The sequence below is a fragment of the Equus asinus genome, chromosome 6, assembly GCF_041296235.1.
Source record: "Equus asinus isolate D_3611 breed Donkey chromosome 6, EquAss-T2T_v2, whole genome shotgun sequence".
NCBI lineage: Eukaryota > Metazoa > Chordata > Mammalia > Perissodactyla > Equidae > Equus > Equus asinus.
In genome coordinates this window covers 16,383,264-16,399,809 of record NC_091795.1, presented here as the reverse complement: position 1 = coordinate 16,399,809, position 16,546 = coordinate 16,383,264, and the positions used below count along the sequence as shown (strand labels likewise).

General features: G+C 37.9%; 1 protein-coding gene across 2 annotated transcripts in view; it reads right to left on the bottom strand.

Annotated features, from left to right (window-relative positions):
- Positions 1-16,546, bottom strand: part of TMEM131 (transmembrane protein 131) — a 219,633-nt gene that overhangs the window by 61,530 nt on the left and 141,557 nt on the right. For both annotated transcript variants that reach the window (XM_044772935.2, XM_070511663.1), the window contains exons 7-11: positions 16,166-16,288; positions 11,368-11,448; positions 9,035-9,185; positions 8,876-8,932; positions 7,870-7,931 (exon numbers count right to left, since the gene is read on the bottom strand). In XM_044772935.2, coding sequence (XP_044628870.2) covers positions 7,870-7,931; positions 8,876-8,932; positions 9,035-9,185; positions 11,368-11,448; positions 16,166-16,288 — 474 coding nt within the window. The remainder of the gene's footprint in view (positions 1-7,869; positions 7,932-8,875; positions 8,933-9,034; positions 9,186-11,367; positions 11,449-16,165; positions 16,289-16,546) is intronic.

Below are 16,546 nucleotides of genomic sequence, written 5' to 3'. Positions count from 1 at the left end.
TAAACCCAAAATAACAAAAAGACAGTAAAAGCTTACACTTTTGGAGCAAGCTTAAAAAATAGATACATTTTAAGGTGCGGTTACTTTTTTATCGATTATCCTTCCTGACACAAAGCATTTTTCACTGCAAGGGATTCGAAAGATCCCAAGCTCCACGCCTATTTTGTAGATGAAGAGACCGTGCGACGCTGAGTGATGTTTCAATAGCTAGGCATCAAGAGGCAAAACTGGAAACCAGGTGTCCTTCACCTGGTATCCTACTGCCCAAACATGTATTAATGAAACTGTGGTACTGTACACAAATCATGATCAAAAATCTTCCACTAGAATGCAATTAGGATCCTACTTTGGTCTTAAAACCCTTCTGGAATTTTTAGAGGCTTTATAGACCTGTTGTCAAAGACTGACGTTTCAGAACAGTTCTGTTCCGTGAGACTTATCAGGCATGCCAGCTAAGGTGGGTGCCGTCAGATGCCTGCAGGTCACTGGCTTCTACCCCCTGGCTCCCCGCCCACCCTCTCAGCTCATTTATAAAGGTGGCATCTGCCTAAACTGAACGAAGGGCAGACCCTTGAAGGCGCAAGAGACACCTGAGAAGAGTGTGAAGAAAAACTGCCCCTTTTGCATTGTGTCTGTGATTCAAAGGGAACACAGTTGATTACATACTAATCACAGGTACTGCTTTTTATGCCCAGTCGGCAGAGCATCTTCCTTCCCACTGCTGGCTAGTCCTTAGTTCTTAGCAAGTCTTTCCTGGGCCTGGAATGATGGCCCTAAGGATGGTTCTGTAGTTTTCTGTGCTGGAAATCCTTTTTTTTTCTTTTGAGGAAGATTAGCCCCGAGCTAACTACTGCCAATCCTCCTCTTTTTGCTGAGGAAGACTGGCCCTGAGCTAACATCCGTGCCCATCTTCCTCTACTTTATATGTGGGCCGCCTACCACAGCATGGCTTGCCAAGCAGTGCCATGTCTGCACCCGTGATCCGAACCGGCGAACTCCGGGCCGCCGAGAAGCAGAACACACGCACTTAACCACTGCGCCACCAGGCTGCCCCGATGTGCTGGAAATCTTAACGGCTTTTAGCTCTTGCCTCAGGCTCGCTTAGCATTTTGACCCTTCTACCTTTCTTCCCTTTTCTTCCTTGAGAATGCCTTCTCATTTGCTTTGGATCTGCCTGGGGCTGTGAGTTGATCTGTTTATACCGATGTATTTATTATCCATACACTCGCTGTTATTAGCAATCATTCAAAGTACAAATCTCTTCATTCCTTGAAGGGCTGTATGTCAGTATGTGTGTGCGTGTATTATTTTTGAACAATAAAACAAAGCAATTTGAACTGCAAAATACACTACAAACTGGAGAAAGTTTAGTTTGGTTTCATTATACTACTATACTAATACTTTTTCCAAAGGAAAGGAAAGTAGTACAGTAGTATATGTGACAACCCCATAGAGACCAGTTTATGCAACAAAAGATTATTAACTATTTAACTAGAACGTGAGCTTAAACGGCCCATCTACTCTGGACCTAATTTTCCCACCTGCAAAACGCTAGGGGATTGGATTATTTTCTAAGACTCCATCTATCTACAAAACATTGTGATTCCATTAATTTTCATGTTTTTTCAAATTAGCCACTTTTATCCTGAGGTCAAGATTTGTTAGAGAGATGATCATAACGATGATCACGAAGCCTTGTAGTTTGTGGAAGACATTCACAGATACGGCTTGTAATTCTTTCGTCTGCTCCACTGACTACGACAGAGCAGCAATGGAAATGGTCAAACCAGCTTAAAGACGTTGAGCGGCAGTTCATCAGTAACAGCCACATGCTTTCTGAGTGTTCTCGGCCTGCACAACACCATGCCAGAAACAGCTACGCAATGGTATTTATTAAAATATAGTCACTCTAAGTAGTAAGAGCTTAGAATAGTCGATGGGAAAAAATGTTTCTCTCACATGAAACACACCACTTTAAGATTTTCCTTACCAGAGGAAAACTTTATATTCAGTATTATTTCCTTAAAATATGTTGCACTAATAGGAAGCAACTATTCAGTCGACATGTTTTATACAAATTGTCTGAATTGTTCACTTATTATTAACCCCCCCCTAAAATCAGTTAAAATCCATTTTTTCCAAGGAAATAAAAACAAAGCAAAACAAACAAAACACTTAAATAGTTGGCTCATTTTGGTGGCTTTAAATGACAAATAATATGTAATCATTAACTTGTAATAAGCATATTTACACTAACAATCTGTTTAGTATCAGTCACTAACTATTGCTTACTTAAAGATAATCAAGAAGTGGAAAAAGTATGGCAAGATTCCCAGGAAAGGCAGCTTGCTTATGTTCTAAATATAGTTCCAGCCTTTTCTCATGACATTCATAGCCGCTGATGCTGAGTAACTCTCAAGTGAGACTCAAGGGCTCAGAACATTCTGCAATCATTTACAAAACATTCGAGCAAGCAAGGAAAATAACCTTTCAGTATATAACAATTGTGTTTTTAACAGTAGGTGTACAAATTCGCTAAAGCTCCTATCAAGTTGATGTCGGTAAAATTACTGAGTACCTCTGTGATTCTTATTTATCAATTAGCAAGGAAACTTCACGCAGATGTTCCTCTTTAGACATCTCGGGTAAACTTATTCCATCATTTATGTAGCATGAATGTTCCGCAAATTTTGGGAAAACCATGTCCTCAAAGTTGCATTATAGTCGATGTCAGGAAGGCTTGAACCTGGTCATTTTGTCCATTAACAGGTGAGGAACTTGTACTTGCTGCTGCTTGCTTTAGTAGCCCTCTATTTAGAAAGACGAAGAGACTCTGAAGTCCCTGAAGTGGAATTTTAAGAAAACCTCCAGAGGCCGGCCCAGTGGTGCAGTGGTTAAGTGCGCACGTTCCACTTCAGCAGCCCAGGGTTAGCGGGTTCGGATCCCGGGTGCGGACATGGCACCACTTTGCAAAAGCCATGCTGTGGTAGGCGTCCCACGTATAAAGTAGAGGAAGATGGGCACGGATGTTAGCTCAGGGCCAGTCTTCCTCAGAGAAAAAAAAAAAAAATAGAAAACCTCCAGCTTCTAGCGCTGCTTAGCCCATCTTAAAAATTCTATATATTTGTCAAATGGAGGGATGTATCGACCCTGCTAAAAATGCATCAGTCTTTAAGTCTGGCATATTATGCAGAAAAATACAGAAAAAACCTTAGGAAACTCTCTTAAAACTCAGTTTCCATGGTAGACAGCCTTCTCCCCTGACCGATAAGGCAAGAAGTCTAAGTGACCATCACGTCTCAAGTGGACACTGCAACACATTTCCAACCTTCCATAGTTCATTCTCCACAAAGTAGCCACAGTGACCTTTCACCACACATAAATCAGATGATGTCACTCCTTGCTGAAAATTCCATGATTTCCCATTGGATTTACAAGAAAATCTCAACACCTTCCAGAGTCCAGGGAGCCCCGCTTGACTGTTTAGCCTTCACCTTTTACACTCAATCCCTTCGTGTCTCCCACTCAAAGCTGTTCCTGCCTTGGGCCTTTGCTCTTGCTGGTCCCTTTGCTGGGAACATTGGTCTGCCAGCTTTTCTTACGGGTGCCCACTTCTTACTTGTCAGTTACTACCTCAAATGTCAGCTCCTCATAGACAACCCTTCTAAACCAGCTCCCTCCCCAGCTTCCACACCATTCTGTGTCTTTCTTTCAGAGAACTTGGTTCCATTTACAATTCTGTTGCATCCTTGTTTGTTGTCTATCTCCCAGCTGAAGAGAGAGCTCGATAGGGGCAGGAGCCGTGGTTGTCTGATTCACTGTGTTCTCAGTACTCAGCATAGAAGCTGGCATATAGTTGATGCTCACTGAATATTTATTGAATGAATGAATGAATGAATGAAGAGATGAATGAAGGAGGAAATGCCACAAAAATTACCAAAACACGGGCAGAGTGTAGGCTTTGGATATTAGAAAAAATACATACAAAGGTAGATACAGAAGTAGATCTATAGACATATACCTAGATCAATAGGTTTTTAATAGAAATATTGAATACAAAGTTAAATTGATAGGTTCATGAAGACTTGATTAGTGTCATTATATACCTAATTTATTTTCACAGAACTTTTGAGTTTTTATGGTTGAATAAGTCATTAAAAAAAAAATCTCTGACTCATTTTCCCTATTTGGAAAACTAGGACCTGTGTACCTTATAGGATTGTTGTAATATATCAGGTAATCCATGTTAAAGATGCTAGCATAGTGCCTGACCCACAGAAAGAGCAAAAATGTTCACTTATAATGTATCCTCAAACTCCTTAATAAGAGAGAAAAGGAGGAACATGATCTAATTCTTCGTCATAAATGAATTGAATACTACTTTTTTTTTTATTTGCATTCTTAGGATTCATTGCTAATTTCATGTTTTTAGAAAATGTCTATTGAAAAAGACACTTGTTTTGGTCCATTCATTGTATGTGAAAAGTCAGACCAGAGGGCTTGGGCTAAGTAAAAGCACTTTCCCATCAAATCTCTAAACCCTCACATTTGGAGCAGTGACTGCAAGACTGAAGTCCGCCCAAGAAGCACGAAAGTTCCCACCCTGACCCTGCTCTGCACAACGGTATCCCACAGACCCTTGAAGAGGCCAGTAACAGACAGCACGCAGAACACACGAAAAATAAAAATGATCTGATGTCTCAAACTGAGGCAAAGGCAGGGGGATCTACCAACAGCCAGTGTCTGCCCCATAGGCCAATGCACCGCCATCCACAGCTAAAGAGGAATCTCCAAATGCTGCCGGGAAGCTGTGCTTCCAGATGCTTCCTCTGCAGAGGACAGTGACCTGAGCACATGAGAAGGACGGGGCTGGGAAGAAAGGTGTGCAGCCATTACCACGTCTACAGTAAATGTGCTCCATGTAGCCAACTGGGCTAAAGGAGAATCCAGCATCAAAAAGTTCAAAGAAGCTAAGCAGGTTACGGCCAATGCAACCTGGACAAATCTCGCAGGACAAATCACCCTCTCTTACAGAGGAAACTCCGATATACTAACCTAGAAAATTCTGAACAAAAAGAGTCACAATTCTAGGTATAAAGTAAGATTTTAAAATGTTAACACACAGCAGTGATTCTCGGGCCTTTCCATTTCACTGGCAAAGTCTAAAATGTGTGTGTGGGTACTTCTGGAGGCGGAGGGAAGTCTAACAGAAGTTTTCTAACCTTTTATTTTGCAAATGTGAGGATGCTGGTGGCAGGGGGAGGAGGAGAATTTCCTATTATCTACTACCTTTATTCATAAAATAAAGGATATTTTAATGTCAAAAAAGAAAAACGAATAGAGAAAATTAACAAAACCAAAAGTTAGTTCTCTGAAGGAATCAACAAAAGTGACAAATCTTTAGCTAGACTGGTTAAAAAATTTTTTTAAATATAGAAAAAAACCAAATTACTAAAATCAAGAATGAAAGATGGGATGTTACTATCTACTTCACCAGAAAAGAAAACGTGTCATAAGGGAATACTATGAACAATGGTATGCCTACAAATTAGAAAACTTAGATGAAATGAAAAAATTCCTAGAAAGACATAAACTACTGAAACTGATGTGAAAAGAAATAGAAAGTCTGAATAGACCTACACCAAGTAAAGAGAATGAAGTAGTAATTTTAAAACTTCCCACAAAGAAAAGCCCAGGCCCAGATGACTTCACTGGTGAATTCCACCAGACATCTGAAGAATTAATACCAATTCTTCACAAACTCTTCCCAAAAACAGAAGACAAGGGAACAGTTCCCCACTCATTCTATAAAAAAACAAATACCTACTACCTTTATTCATAAAATAACAGATATTTTAATGTCAAACAAAGAAACAAATACATTATTGCAGAATAGTGCTTTTCTAGAAAGGGTGTTTATAATTTTATATTAACATATACACACTCATACTTTTATGACATTTATATTGTTCTTATTTTGCTTACTTTTCTGTAGACTAGTGAAAATTTCAATACAGATTAAGGAGCCAAAACCAATCAGTAACCCCTCAATACAGTACTAACAATCAGCATTATGTATTTTTCAGAAAAATAGAATTATTGCTATAAATAGAAATTACAAAGAAACTGTACAATAGAAATATTCCCTGTAATATTTTCTTATGTAACAGGTCATTACTGGAAGATATGCTGATAGTTTGAGTTCCACAGAGACTTTGATTACAATCATTCAAAAAACTGAATGAGAAAAAAAAGAATCAATGGGGCCGGCCCTGTGGCCGAGTGGTTAAGTTTAAGCGCTCCGCTTCGGTGGCCCAGGGTTTCGCTGGTTTGGATCCTGGGCGCAGACATGGCACTGCTCATTAGGCCACGTTGAGGCGGTCTCCCACATACCACAACTAGAAGGACTCACACCTGAAATATACAACTATGTACTTGGGGGATTTGGGGACAAAAAGCAGGAAAAAAAAAAAAAAGAAGATTGGCAACAGTTGTTAGCTCAGGTGCCAATCAAAAAACAAAAGAATCAAGCAAGTCAGTGAATCAAAAAAACGAATATAATTTTGAAAGCAAGCATATACAAACATATACACTAAGGTTGCTATTTAAGAAGAAAAATAACAAAAAACAAGAGATTTAATACTGCTGTTCATTGATTTGGTATCTTGTTTCAATGGTATTAGGACGGCTAAGTCAAAGAAGCTGCTCCTTGTCATCTGTGGAAGGGCCCTGGGCCCTGGAAGACCTCCCTGAAGAACACGGTGTGAATCACAGCCTGCCTAATACTGGAACTCCAAGTGGGGTCATTGCAATCCCACTGTATAGTGGCGGAAGCTCTCTACCAGACCCCATTACCCTAAACCTCCTCCAACTCTTCTACTCAGCAGGAAGAAATCCTATCAGATATCAGGACACTGCCTGGACAATGACCCTACTTGTGAGCAAGGTCACTATGCATTAAAATGTGGTTACCTGGGATGACCATCTCTCACTTTCTCATTTAGGGTTTGTGTACTCTGCTCTTTTTGGTCTCTACTCCACGAGCTAGTGGTAAACTCTGGGTTTGGCCTTGGATGGACAAAGGTCCCTTCAGTCTCAAGCCCGTTTGATCTACCTCATTTTATCAGAATTTCCTGAATTGAGGTTTATGACATCAGCACAGGTTATAATAAAAATGTACTGCTTTCCTTTTCCATTATTCCCTGTGAGTGTATCCTGGGGAGCTCATCAGGAGGTGAGGTTGCAGGCCAAGGCAAAATTTGGATATCCCTGTCTCTTTTTTTTTGCCTAAAATCATGTAATGGCACCCCAATTCCACTATAAGGCATAAAAGTCACTTGCTCTGTGTGTATGTGTGAGAGGAAGAGAGGACCCTAGTTTACAGCGTGCTATCTAGGGTAACCACAATAGCTGTGACAAATGTTAACAGCACTCTACCATTACCTACCATTATTATTTCTCTTCCCAACTCACCCGAATCTTTTTTCTTTTTTTACTTACCCATACTTTAAGTCTAACAAACAAACCTGATGGAATCCTTATAACCTTTTTTTTTGTACATGGCACACAGATCCCAGGATTTATCAGACTCCGCAGGCCTCTTACATGACTCTGCCTAAATAGGAACCTCAGGAACTTTCATTCAAAGTTGGCTTGGAGAAGACTGCCTACTTTCCTTCTTATGCTTAAAATCTGGTGGTTAGAGGCAGAACAACAGAACAGGTTTCTCACATCACACTTAGAATCAAAGTATCACCAGGTCACCACAAAATGGAATTCCTTTAGAGCAAGAGTTTCATTATTTATAACTTTGTCATAAGTTTAAAAACAAAGAATACATAAGTTAGGAGAAAATAAGTAAAAACTTACTGTTATTGGTACATCTTTTGTTCCTGAATTTAATAAATGAAGATTTAAAACTTTTGGTAGATCTGTTAAAATTGAGGAAAAGAAATATTTCTTAAAAAGGTGTGCTTTATAGCAAGTTAGAATCTTTACCTTATTAGATATCAGACTGAATCCATTCTACAATGTGAAAAAGAATGACAATCACATTAATGAAAAGAATGTGACCCTACCCAACTTATAGGTAGGAATCACCTTACTCATAAACACACTGTGCATTACAAGAATTGCCCCCTCCTAAATAACTAAATCACAAAACAAAACAAAATTTTTAGTGAAATTAGACATTATTACTAATCTTTTAGTTTCAGTAAAGCATTATGAAGCAAATTAATAAGGTGGAGTGTGAAACTATATTAAAACCAAATGTACTCTTCAAAAATGGGTCTTCAATCCTAAACAAGCAAATTTTAATTACATACGGCCCACAGAAATCCCAAATTACAAGTACTCCTACTTTTTCCTTAGTAAATCCTCCAGTGGGTTGTTTTCAATTTTAGAATTCGAATTCTTTCTCTGGCCATGTGGGACAAATTTTTAACATGCTGTCATTATAATGAAATTGAATAATCCATATCTAAACAAACATCCAGAAGTAAAAAGTTTTATTTCCTTTATTCTACTATTTAAAAAAGATTCAGTATAACTGAATAGGTGAGGAATTGGATTAGATAACTCAGAAGCTACTCTCTGCCTCAATCCTCCATTTTAGAAGACTTTGTGTAAGTTACCCCATGACTCTGCTTCCCCACCTGGTAAGCAGTGGTATCCCCCAGGGGAATGGGGGATACCCTGTGAGGGCTCTGAGTTCCCAGAAGCAGATTTCCACAAAATCATGTAACCCACTGAGAAATACTTTTCAAAGCTGAATTAGAAAGGAGTTAAAGTGGAAAGTGGAACCATTCAGCACTGAACATAGGGATTTCTTTTTAAAACCTACAAAGACACTGTCTCCTTCTTTTTTTTTTACCTTGTGTTCGTAGTGTACCAAAATCCAACATTTCGGTTGAGGAATAAATTCCAGGAGCTTGGAAAAAAGAAAAGTAAACAATCATATTTCATTTTGCCAGAGTAAGATGTACTGAAAACAAAACGAACAAATTTGCACTTCCTTCAGTTTTCCACTAACCTGTTGTAACTTCAACCTCGACAGGAAGAATGATAAACTCTGTGCTGTCTGAAGCATTAGTCTTTATTCTGATGAAGGCTGTGTGATTATCTGCTTCTCTAGATGAAAAACTGGCTCTCATCACTCCCTTGGTTTCATAAGGAGGAATTTCCTGACAAGTTAACAGACCATAATGAAGCACAGCTTTTGTAATGTCGCAAAACCACCATCGTTTACTGAATAAGATGACACTGACTAAAAGATGCATTGCCAGTTAAATATATTCCACAGATTGTAACACACACTCCAATTGTGGAGGATGTGAAAAAATGCGCATCTTAGAATTGAGGAAGTATGGGATGTGAAGTTGAGCAAAGTGAAAGACATAAAATTATCTGAAAACAAATTGTCAGCTGCAAAATCCCCATTAAAAGGCAGAATTGATCTATAAAATCAGTTATTCTTTAATGTTATGCTTAGGTATACAATTTAGTCCTGAAATTCTTTAACTAACAGAAATGTCACCACCAGAGGGAAGTGCTTTTCCAGACGTCTACAGGAATCTCTTTAAATGATAACCAAGAGAGCTTAGACTCCATTTCCTTTCATTTAAAACCTAACAAAGCTTCCCAAGCCAACTTACAATTTACCAGTTACATTCAGTGAGGCTCTCAGCATGTAAGATAGCAAAGATTTAAAGGCCTGTAATGAGGGAACACTCATAGACACACTAGAAAGAAGACTCACTGAGAAAAATTTTTTTTGAGATGTAATTCTTTCCCTGGTTTTAGAACAATCTGGCTTCCTTGGGACCACTACAATTTCTCTGCACACCTTTCAGTATATTTTAGGAAATCCTTGTGTTTTAGAATTCACTGGTCTTCACTTACCTCTACTCTTAATTTTTTAGTCTCAAAGTAGGAAAGAAGTGATTGGAACCCTCCTGGCCACTAGAGATGCACCGTCCATTTCCCCATTGCTGGGGAGCTGACTTGGTCTCTGGGGTTTTCTTACGTACACTGAAAGGGGCTGAGGGTGAGGTCAAGGCCAACTGACATTTTTCTTACTCTAGGTTTGTGGGAATAAGAACCACTATCTTTTCTTGTAGCTGCTGGGAGTATTAAAACACTATGCTATCTCTGCTACCATTCTTTACAGTTCTTAGCTAATCAGAAATGTGAACTCTTATGTTTATTAGATATCAATTATATTTCATAGTAAATTCTTAGTTGTTCTATCTAGAATTACAATACAAATTTAATAGCTTATAGTTAATTCTCGGAAGCACTGTTTTATACACTATTTCTCCCAAAGGCTTTTTGAACAATAACATAGTTTCAAGGTAAAACATTTTTGTGAAAGGATATAAATGGACTGTCCATTATATATTTCTACCTGCTACTGTGTTTCTACATCTTAGGAGTTAACCAGATTACTGACAAATTTGTTTCTAAATGTTCAAGTCAACAACCTAAAAATGCCCCTCTACCTCCCTTCCTTGTTTGAGACTCGTCAGAAGACAAAATCAAGAGGCTAAGTGTGTTTAACAGAGCAATTAATACAGAAAACTTTGGTCTTTAGAACTTAATCATAGTGGTAAAGTCAGTATATCTTCAATTATGGATGAGCAGTGATCTGAGTGACCTTGGTACAAGAAGTGTATTTATGTCGTCTTTCCCCTCTTTGATTAAAGCATGGTAAACAATGCTAAAAAAAACCCCAACTGCCCTAGGGCAGGAACCTTTACAAATAAAGCAGTTACCATATATTGATTAATTTGGTTAATATTTGCTAGTATTCTCCAAGAAAAAGCGGTTCTCTAAAGCACTGACACAACTATTGTTAAATATTGAACAGTATTAAAGGTGGATGTAGATCACTTAAGAATTTAAAGTTTTCTAAGTCACCACAAGGGCTTGACTACATTCCCTCTGAAAATGCCATCTCTAGCAACAGTAAGTCTGAACGTTCAATTCTCTACTTTCAAAAACATACTGGATCCTTCCCAGTAGTGCTTTTTTTTAAGATTAGTGTAAAACACACATTACAGATGATTAGATTCAGAGGCAACTTTACCAATGTTCTGAAAAAGAAGAGTTGAAATCTCTTCCTTTCCACATAGTGGGTTAAAGCTCCCACCAATTTTGTTCAATGCACTTTCCAAAAATCACTACTTATACTTTTCTCACTCTCTCTTCCAATTTTCACATATATTTGATATAAATTTAATATTAAGAAACTAATTAAGGAAAAGTCACTCATATTTCTTTAGGTGATATAGAACTAAGTATTTTCTGGTGTATTTAATTGGTTTTATGTCACCACACATGAGAGAAAAATATGTTAGCACTCACCCACAGTTTTCTGGTACCTCCTTGTTGACCTGTTGGAAGTTCTAAGTGAAGATCTCCTCCACTAGAGTACATTTCTACAACCTGTGACAAAAGAGCACATGACGATTAAGTTCAAAATCATATTCTCAACGCAAATGATTTGCTGTTATCTAGAAATGAGTTTGACACCCTAATTGTTTATCAGAAAAAATGTGTAAAAACGTTTACAGATATAAAAGCAGTATAAGTACCATGTCATATCACTAGATCAGTGTCTCATCTGTGTAAGCAATGGTGGTTTAAAACAAGATAACTTTGAATATTACACTTAGAACCAGTGTAGCTCTTTCAGAGACTAAATTTTAAAAAATCCATCCATAGGATACTTTTTAAATTTTTTCCAAAGGAAATAGTTTATCAAATTTTAGAACTATAATTTTTGTATTTCTTATACAGTCATGTACCACTTAACAATGTTTCAGTCAATGACACACTGCATATATGAAGGTGGTCCCATCAGATGAGTACCATACAGCCTAGGTGTGTAGTAGGCTATACCATCTGGGTTTGCGTAAGTACTGTAGGAGAGGAAGAAATTTTCCTCTACCCTTCAGGGTTCTTCAAGCTGGTCTAAGAATTAAATTGACATGAGACAGATTAACAGGAGAAAAACAAACAAAGTTTAATAACAGCTAATGGGAGAAACCCAGGAAAATTGAGTAATTCACCAAAACAGCCAAAGCCTTCACATCAAATACCATCCTTAGCTAAAGACAAAAGAAGATGTTGGGGGTGGGGAGAGACAAGGAAAGGCAATTCACAGGAAGGCGAAAAGGAGCAAAGGTTTGGAAAACAACTGTTCGATCACACAGAAACAGAAGAACACAGAGAGGAGCCCAACCAACAGGCTTTTCTAGGATCCTACCTGTCTACCACCTAGTTTACGTCATGCCAAGGTGAGCGCTCTCTTCCTGAGACAGGTGTTTTTTTAATCTGAATTCTTTTAGGGACTTCAGGAGGAGGTAACAGGAAAACCTGAGTCTTTTGTTTCTTAAAAATAACCAATCTAAAATAATCCTCAGGTTAAAGACACACATTTTAGGGTAGCAAATTTTGTTCCCCTTCAGTACACTCTATGATGTTCATACAATGACAAAAATTTCCTAATGATGCACTCTTTGAAAATATTCCTGTTGTTAACAACATGCAACTGTAGTAACACAAGTGTTTCTTTATCTACACATCTGTAACAAGATCTAGCAGCGGATCTAATAACCAGTACAACTGTGAAATAGTGAAGAGCGTATTATTCTGAGATACATGCAATAATTTTAATGTAGTATGAAAATATTTCGTAGTGGTGGCAAAATCACAGGTACTGTTAATAAAACCTCTGTGGCTTGTACCTACACTCTTGATTATGTGAAACAGTTTTGCTGGGGTATAATTTATGTACAATAAACTACACATATTTAAAGTGTACAACTTGATAAATTCTGACATACGTTTACAGGTGTGAAGCTACATTGCAATTAAGATGTTAAACATACCCATTACTGCCAAAACGTTTCCTCAGGGCCTTTGCAAGCCATCTGTCCCTCTCTGCCTCCTCCCATCCCCAGGCAACCAATGAACTGCTCTCTGCCACTCTAGATTAGTTTGTATTTTCTAGTTTTACACAAATGAAGCATACAGTATATACTTGTGTCTGGTTGCTTTTACTCAGTGTAATTATTTTGAGATCCATCATGTTGTTTCATGCGTTAATAGTTCATTTCTTTTCAATTTTATGGATATGCCACAATTTTTTATCCATTCAGCTACTGATGGACATTTGGGTTTTTTCTAGTTTTGGGTCATTACAGAAAAAGCTGCTATGAACATTGCATCACATAAGACTTTGGACATCTGCTTTCCTCTCTCTTGGGCAAACACCTAGGGAGAGAAGGGCCACATGGCGGGAGACTTTCCTTTAAAGGTAGGTAACCCTATCTCTTAAAAAGAAAGAATACCTTTAATTAAATGAAAATTCGGGGTGAAGTAAGAGAATGATGGAAAATCTTCTATCACTTGTTTTATCATAAAAGCCCTCCAGGAGTGCATAAAAAAGGACAAACCAGGAAAAACAGCATCATTTTAGTAAAGTACTTAAAGATTTTTGGGACGTGTTGTTGTTAAAGTAAGGCATTTAGCAAAGACTAATAAGCTAAGATTTTCTCCGAGTATTATTTCTTGCCTTTCAATTTATTACACTGCTCCCCAACAGCTCTGACTGTATTAATAGCAATAGCACCTTAACTGGTGGGGTGACTGCAGAATGTTTTCTGAAAAGTCAGAAAACATCACGTATTATTTCATTTAATCTTCTAAGAAGGAAACAAGCATAATGATTTTGGAAACAAAATATTTAAAGGTAGACTACTGATGAAAGAAGAATAAGGAAATGGGGACGGAAAAAGGCTATGTCATAAAATCGAAGGAAAGATTACATTAAAACAAGGAAAGTGACACATTCCTGATTTTTAGTACATTGCTATTTATCCTAATTGTAAAAAGTTTAGGAAAAAAAGGAGCTAACAATAAATTCAGAAGATAATTGATGTAAAAAAAATTCCCACAAGGAATGTTTATTTTTCTGTGTCCCCATATATGTTTGCACATGCACAGAAAAAGGTGTGACATGACACACACCAAGATCATTCAAGTAGTAACTATGAGGAAGGGTTTGAGATTGCAGCTATGCTAATACAATAGTTAGATACATGTGGCTGTTTAAATTTAAATTAATTAAAATAAAATAAAATTAAATGTTCTTCAGACACCCTAGCCACAAATTCAAAGGCTCAAGAGCCACATGCGGCTGGTGGCTACTGTACTGGACAGAGTAGATACAGAACTTCTCCACCATCGCGGAGAGCCTACCCGACAGCAGTGGATTGCAAGGCAGGAAGTTCAAGGGGACTTTTGCTTCACACGTTTGAATAGCTGACTTTTTTTCAGGGAGAACATACTTGTGTTTGTGTTGTATAATGAACCAATCAGATGCAATTTCTTGCTCTACAATATTTTCTTAAATTTAAGGAGAAGACTAATGACACCCTAACATGCTACAGGACCATCAGGTTAAGAGTGCCTTCCAGGTAAATAATTTATTTTGGTTCTAAGAGGGCAACTTTGGTTTTCCATTTGCTCTCCTGTATGATGGTGAAAAGTCCTCTGTGGTAAATCTTCTTGAATTAAAATGTTAAAACTGGAAAAAGAACAGATGAACAACAACAACAAAGATCAGAACTGAATTCAAAGAGATAAAACTGTTCTACATGATAGCTTGATGACTCCAAAGGGTGACGAGAAAAAGTGTAGACTATAAGGCTACTTGGCCAATACTTGCCAAGTCCTGTAACCTCCAGCCTTCCAAGCAGGAAGCAAGGTCCTCGGTCTTTGGCTGGCAGCCAGAGAGAGGGAGTGCCTCCCTGGGGTGCTGCGTAATACTGCTGCCACAGCAGCGGGCGGCAACTCATGCAGCAGGTATGATACAACGAAAGCATATGTTTTTATTTCTTTGACTGAAAACAGTCAAGGAAAGAAAGCAGCAAGAATTTATGAGGTTTCTGTATAGATTTGTAATAAAAGTTGGCCAGAACAGGGAAAATACACCATTACTTAAAGTAGCAAAAGGATATAAATGACAGAGTGATGATGAAGAGCAAACACTTTTTACTCGTAAAAGCAGGACACAAGGGCATTTTCTTTTGTGAAGAAGATATCTAGCTAACAATAATTAAAATTTGGGCAGAGTATTTTTATTAGTAGCTATCCTCACCCAATGTCAGCCAAGTGTTGGGGAGAAACCTCTTTCTTGCTACTTTAGCATATAATTCTTAAGCATTTCACAACTCAGGCTCTGAAAATCTCATCTTGTTCTTCCTCATTTTCCCCTTCATTGCTTATGAACATTTCTACCAGCGGGTTTTAGGATGACAAAAATCATTTTGGTTGTCAAAGTTCTGTAGCTTACCAGCATATATAGCATCTTCCCTCCACTCGTCATTTTCACACTCCTGTTAGGTCCTGCAGTACTGGTCCTAGAGAGCTCTGGGAGCCTTGGGTGTGGATATTATGGACTATTCTGGAAAGCATCCACATCTCCTTCCAACACAGACAACACAACTAGAAACTACAGTGGCAGGAAATGTCATATAATTGGAAGTCACTTGGGATGTGGGGTGGAGATTTTAGGAAACATTTGAAGGAGCAACAACAGCCACTCCCACTGTGGAAGAGACAAGGAACTAGAGAAGAGATTTCAAATTTGAAGACATTTAGTACTAAAAGATTGGGTAAGATAAGGAGTTGTATTTTTTAAATTAAAAAGTGTTTGCTTTTAATCATGATTCTCTATTACCTTTCCCTTGGATTTTATTTTCCAGGCTGCCATCACCAAAAAATTTATTATTACAAGAAATAAATATGAACCATGTTTTTAAAAATTTATATTGGGCCAGAAGGAACTTACAGGCAAGAAAAGTAGCGTCCGGGTATAGCTGAAAACATTTCTTAAGTTAAATGAAGAGCTGCCTAAACTGTAACACCACAGTAGCCACAGTTGTTTTAAAAATGGTTCTAAAAACTCAATATCTGGACCGATGTAATGCAAAATTCAGACTACAGCAAGCTGCACTAAAAGAACATCCCTCTTCAATACATCTATAAAACTCCACTATTTTAAAGTCTTGAAAAGTACATGAAAACTGTGATTTCATGCTAAGCATTAATTTCTACCAAAATGAAACATTCAAAATCCCCATCATAAACTCACCTGTAAAGGCTCACTGTGAGGATTGTGTATGTTTATTATAGGTGAAAAACTACTATTCACAGGGACTCTGGCCCCAAGAAACGGCCTCAGTCGGTAGGGATTTGGAACTCCAACACCAAATACCTATTTCAAAGGAGAAAGACATTCAGTTTGAGTTGCTTTTATAACTAACACTTTCATAGTTATAATTGATTGATCTAGGGAAAAGTGGTGAGGCTAATTTAGATGGAAAAATCTTAACTCCCTTTAAAAAGAACACACGTAGTTTCTATACTTGATTTGGCTTCATATCTGATTTACTATATATATATGTGCATTTGGAATGATTTCTATAATATACTGGAAATTAAAATGGAGCAGTCCTTCATGAGGTCACAAGAT